Below are 5,142 nucleotides of genomic sequence, written 5' to 3'. Positions count from 1 at the left end.
AAAAATCATAAAAATAGAAATTAATATTTTTATATTACTTTATAAAGTTAATTGGTGAGACAATCTTTTTCTGGTATTAGCAAGGATATTTTATATTATGGATAAGGAACTAATCTTTTATAAGACGTATAATTGCTCATTTCAATAAAACATAAAAATTAACATTTGTTTATCCTAAGGTCTTGTGAGCATTCAATAAATATTACTTCCAAAAAAAATTAACATTTGTTTATCCTAAGGTCATGTGAGCATTACACTAGTAGACAAATGGATAGGACAAAAAAAATTTCAAGCAAATTATCTTTTTCCAGTTAGAAAAGCACTTAGCCACTTACTATCAATAATTCTCCTCTCTCTCTCTCTCTTTCTCTGCATCGATTCCTTTTCATTCATCTATCTTTCTTTTTCTTCTCTAGTCCATAATCACTTCTCTTCTCTCTTTCAATCTCTTTCTTTCTGTCTAGCCTATAAAATAATATCCATGGCCACCTTAACTTTTTCCAACAAAGACAACAAAAATCAAGAAGGTATCTAAAATGTTTTGTGTTTTATTTCTTCATTTTCTGCTGTTAGTACATTATGGATTAGTGATTTTGTTATGTTTTTACTTTCAACTGAATCCTGATTTTGATGCACGTATACAGGACTTGTTGATAAGAACCCAATAAAACATGATCAAACCGTTCTGCAAAAGCACGTTACATTTTTTGACAGAAACCATGATGGGTTGATTTACCCATGGGAAACTTTTCAAGGTTTTCTTCTTTCCTTTCCCTTGTTCATGTTAATACATTTTTTCTTGATATATTTTTGGATGAAAAGTTGTGACATTTTAGAAATAAAACTTCTGAAATACTATTTAATTTTAAATAAATACTTCCTATAGATGTATAATCTTTTAATTAAGAAGTAAAAATGCATTGATTATTTTTTCTTTTTCTTTTAATGAATTTATTTATTTTTTTCTTAAATCATTTCATTAATTGCAGGATTTCGAGCTATAGGTTGTGGGTATTTACTGTCTACAGTTGCTGCTGTTTTCATCAATGGTGGTCTCAGTAGTAAAACTCGCCAGGTATTTCTCACTTTATTTTGACGAGATTCTTAGTTACTTTCTTACATATGGTAAAGTTTCATTTGATTTTTTTTTTTTTATATGTATGTACTTGTATATAGAAAAGTTTCATTTGACAAGCTATGATGAAAGAATAAGAAGAAAACATTAAATTTCCCATTGCTAATTTTGTGAGTTGGTAAAATTTCCAAAATGAAGATGAATAAACAAACTATCTACGTCCATTTATTTAATGGGTATGATGTTTGGTGACGTGTAAGGAGTTACTTTTCCAGAATACTTCTATTCAAGTTGGTTAATTTAATACCCACAAATTTATGTTATTATGTTTATCACCAATAAGAAATAAAAACTTTGTTGAATATTTTATTAACTTCTTTTCTGTAATTTAATTTTCAAGGAAGGGGTTGTTTCATATTGGCATTAAAGTAATATAAAATTATGGGTATAAAAGATTTATATTCAACTTTATTTTGTTTTTAATTAATGGTATTTAAGTTGAACAATTATCGTAAATCTTAATTTATATCTCAATTTCCTATAAAAATTATTATTTAATAAAAATTAAAATTTCTAAAGATATAATATAACATTTTTATATTATTTAAAAAAAAGTTGATCGGCTGACCCAATCATCCTGGGGCTAGGGGTGATCCCTGTTAACTTTTTTTGGTTTGGGTATATTATTGTTATTTAGGATTGAAATTGTATAGTTTTAGAAAATTTATAGTTTTCGGGAAAATATACGGAATGTAAACTCTAAAAAATCTTCACACTATGACAAGATTTAATTTATATTTGGTAAGGAGATTACAATAAACCTTAGAGTCAGAAGGTTCTAATGCTGATGCCATTCAAACAATAAAAGACCCTTGGATGACAACTGCATTTTCCAGCAGTTATTTTATGAGTCTTGAGGGCCCAATATTTCCTTTGAATATAAGCCCCATCATCTCATTACAACTAAGAGTATTAATAATCCATCACTCCTTATTACGAAAACACTTATATAATTAATTCATAAATATTAAAAATATAGCTAGAAGTAACAGTAATTATCAAATTTATTAAAAATATATATCCTAAAATCACCTCTTCATTCTTTATTATATATGGAAAGTGAAATGATTATTGAAATAAGTGGGAAATAATAAATGTAAAGTGTAATCATGGAGAAGTATATTTGCTATAAGTTATTTGAGTAAACCTAAATATTATATTTATTTATATTTAGTGACAAAGAAAATTTCTAAATAGTATTTTATAAATAAGGATATAGAGAGTAATAATAACAGTAATATTGCTGTTATTATTTTTTTTTTGTTAACTTTGTTGTTATCATATTAAGAACAAGATAATGGCATTATTATGTATCCTTATTATTATTGTGATCATCATATAAGCTAGATATCTATAATTGCATATTAATTCAATTCCATAGACTCCATGGACAAATGATGAATAAATAAAATTTTGAATAATGAATAAAAAATAGGAACAAGACTTGAAAAGAGAATTATTTCTGATTTCACATGAGGCTTTTCCATAATCTAGTAATTTAGGCTGATTGTCATATTATATTAAGTTCTAACCATTATTGTTTTTGGTAAAGTTGATTTGTTGAGAGAACTATTTATAGGATGAATTAAGATATATTATGGAATTCCAATAAATAAGTTGTGCTAAAAAAAAAAGTAGTGTGAGGGTCAATGTCAGTAGTGCAAAAGCAATCATGGATGATGGTATGTAAATGAACATAAATATTAGGAGTTTCATATTATCTGAAAATTAACCTCAATGTTATAATCATAAGGCCTGATGGGTGAATTGTTGGAGTTTGACTCCTTAAAAGCTTTGATAAATCAACCTGAACATTTTTTATATTATGTTTAAAATGACAATGACATTTTATTCCTTCTCACACCTGATATCAGATAACTTGTTTTTTTGGTTTCTTATTATTGGTATTAATATTATAGATTAAATATTGTTATGAGTATGAGCTAGCCTTCTTCCTCAGATAAAGATAAAGTGAAAAAACATATAAGTGAATTTAACATTATATATTGATCTAAAACCTTAATGTATTAGATTATCGGTTTATCTACTTATATGCTTTTTAAGTAATCTACGTTTTTATAATGTGCATGTGAGTTCTTCTTCACACTTAGAATCTTCAACATATCTTCCTCAAGTGTGAGTCATTCTCATTCGAGTATTAGGTACACTAGAGATCAACTCTTCATCTATTTTTATCGCTATTGGTTTGTCTTGTCATCAATGGAATACACCACCTAACCTCATGGTAGGAATACTTTCGACACGATGACCCACATAGATATATCGATCACTTGTCACTTCAATGAATTCTTAAGTCATCCAACAATTAGTTTTGGTATCATTTGTTGGAAAATATTCATTCATGACCTATTGTTCTTCCATGGCCTAAATGAAAGAATGATATAAGTGAGTTTGATTCCACATTTTGATCAAATACCTTAACGCATTAGGTCTATGAACCCATCTAGTTATATGCTCTTCAACTCATTCACTTCTATGCAATGTGAGATTTCTTCTTCACTGGAAATATTCAATAAACCTTACAAATTCTTTTAAACAAATATGAATCTATTGGTAGAAACAAGGCCGAGTGATATTATTTACTTGAAAACAACCAGTGAAATCTTGTACCAGGTTAATTTTTTTCCGTTAATAACTACTAGCATGACTTACCAGCTCTTACTGCTTATGGTGCTGTAGGGAAAGTTCTCTATACTGTTTCCAATTGAAGTTAAAAACATCCATGGAGGCAAACATGGAAGTGATTCTGGTGTCTATGACACTGAAGGAAGGTACATGATATGTACACATATTCTGTTTGTAATTTTTATGAAGTTTTAGAAAAAATAATTAAAAGTTAAGGAATTATTTGAGCTTTTTTGTTTGCAGTTTTCAATTTTCCATATTAATTGGTTTGACTAGTTACCCTCTTTATGTTTATACTAGTTTAATATACTTTTCAATTGCCGAATGAGTTCATAATTTGTAAAGCACATAAAAGTTTAAGGCATAATGTCAACAAGATCTGTAATTTTACTCAATGTTGTGCTCTTAGGTTTGTTCCATCAAAATTCGAAGAAATTTTCAGCAATCATGCCAAAAAACACCCAAATGCTTTAACATCTGATGAATTGATGGGGATGCTTAAGGCAAATAGAGTTCCTAAAGATTACAAAGGATGGTAAGTTAGTCATAAATCATATACTTAAATAATTGGGTTAGTTTTGATTATGAAAAAAAATGTATACATGGATAGTATATAGTCAGTCTATCATCTACTATTTATTTTCAAGCATTATTGACTCCTCGGAAAAGATAATATCAATGAATGGTAGATGATGTGACTATGTATAAACTTTTACACTAATAGTGCATTGATAATACACTATTTGATTATTTACTAGTGAATTTATGACCAATAAATTGCTACCATTTAATTCTCAGGGTTGCTAGCTATGTAGAGTGGAAGATCCTATATGTTCTTGCCAAAGACAATGATGGTTTACTTCAAAAAGAAACTCTTCATGCTGTTTATGATGGGAGTCTATTTGAACGAATGGAGAAGGAACACTCTGAAAAGAAAAATAAATAAATGAACATTCATATAACTTATGTTATGTGAGTTGGGACCAATACTTCTTAATATGTGAAATCCTGGTGGATTGCTTTCTAAAAATTTATTTCAGTTGTGATTTTTTTATATTGATCACCAAATATGTTGTGAATTCCTAAAGTGGGTGACTGTGGTGTTAGAATTTCTGACAATTTGTGGGTCACAAATATAGTTCTATAATTGTGTTATGGTCATTATTTTAATTAGCCAAAATACAAAATGATCCTCAAGTGAAATATTATAAGTGTAGATACCTTCAGGCAATTTCTGATTTGATGAAGGGTCTGAATCAGAATTATTGCAACTTAAGTAGTAATCGCTTCGAGGTTACTTTTATGGGTTATGGTCCCCATTTGTAGAGCGATAGGTTTTGGTGAGTAACTGATGAGACAAA

General features: G+C 28.3%; 1 protein-coding gene across 1 annotated transcript; it reads left to right on the top strand.

Moving 5' to 3' along the window:
* On the top strand, positions 362 to 4,942 carry LOC109343544 (probable peroxygenase 4). Its single transcript, XM_019581898.1, has 6 exons — positions 362 to 527; positions 645 to 755; positions 990 to 1,075; positions 3,836 to 3,927; positions 4,191 to 4,316; positions 4,580 to 4,942. Exons 1-6 carry the CDS (start codon positions 482 to 484, stop codon positions 4,725 to 4,727), a joined length of 609 nt encoding a protein of 202 aa, XP_019437443.1. The 5' UTR covers positions 362 to 481; the 3' UTR covers positions 4,728 to 4,942.

This window comes from Lupinus angustifolius, chromosome LG03 (assembly GCF_001865875.1).
Source record: "Lupinus angustifolius cultivar Tanjil chromosome LG03, LupAngTanjil_v1.0, whole genome shotgun sequence".
In the NCBI taxonomy this organism is placed as follows: Eukaryota; Viridiplantae; Streptophyta; class Magnoliopsida; order Fabales; family Fabaceae; genus Lupinus; species Lupinus angustifolius.
This window is presented reverse-complemented; position numbering and strand designations above follow the sequence as displayed.

Bases quoted from the DNA above. Each gene is read 5' to 3' on its own strand.
- LOC109343544 (XM_019581898.1), top strand. From the start codon at position 482: ATGGCCACCTTAACTTTTTCCAACAAAGACAACAAAAATCAAGAAG. The intron at 528-644 runs GTATCTAAAATG...GCACGTATACAG, and splicing joins AGACAACAAAAATCAAGAAG to GACTTGTTGATAAGAACCCA. The intron at 1,076-3,835 runs GTATTTCTCACT...ATGGTGCTGTAG, and splicing joins TCAGTAGTAAAACTCGCCAG to GGAAAGTTCTCTATACTGTT.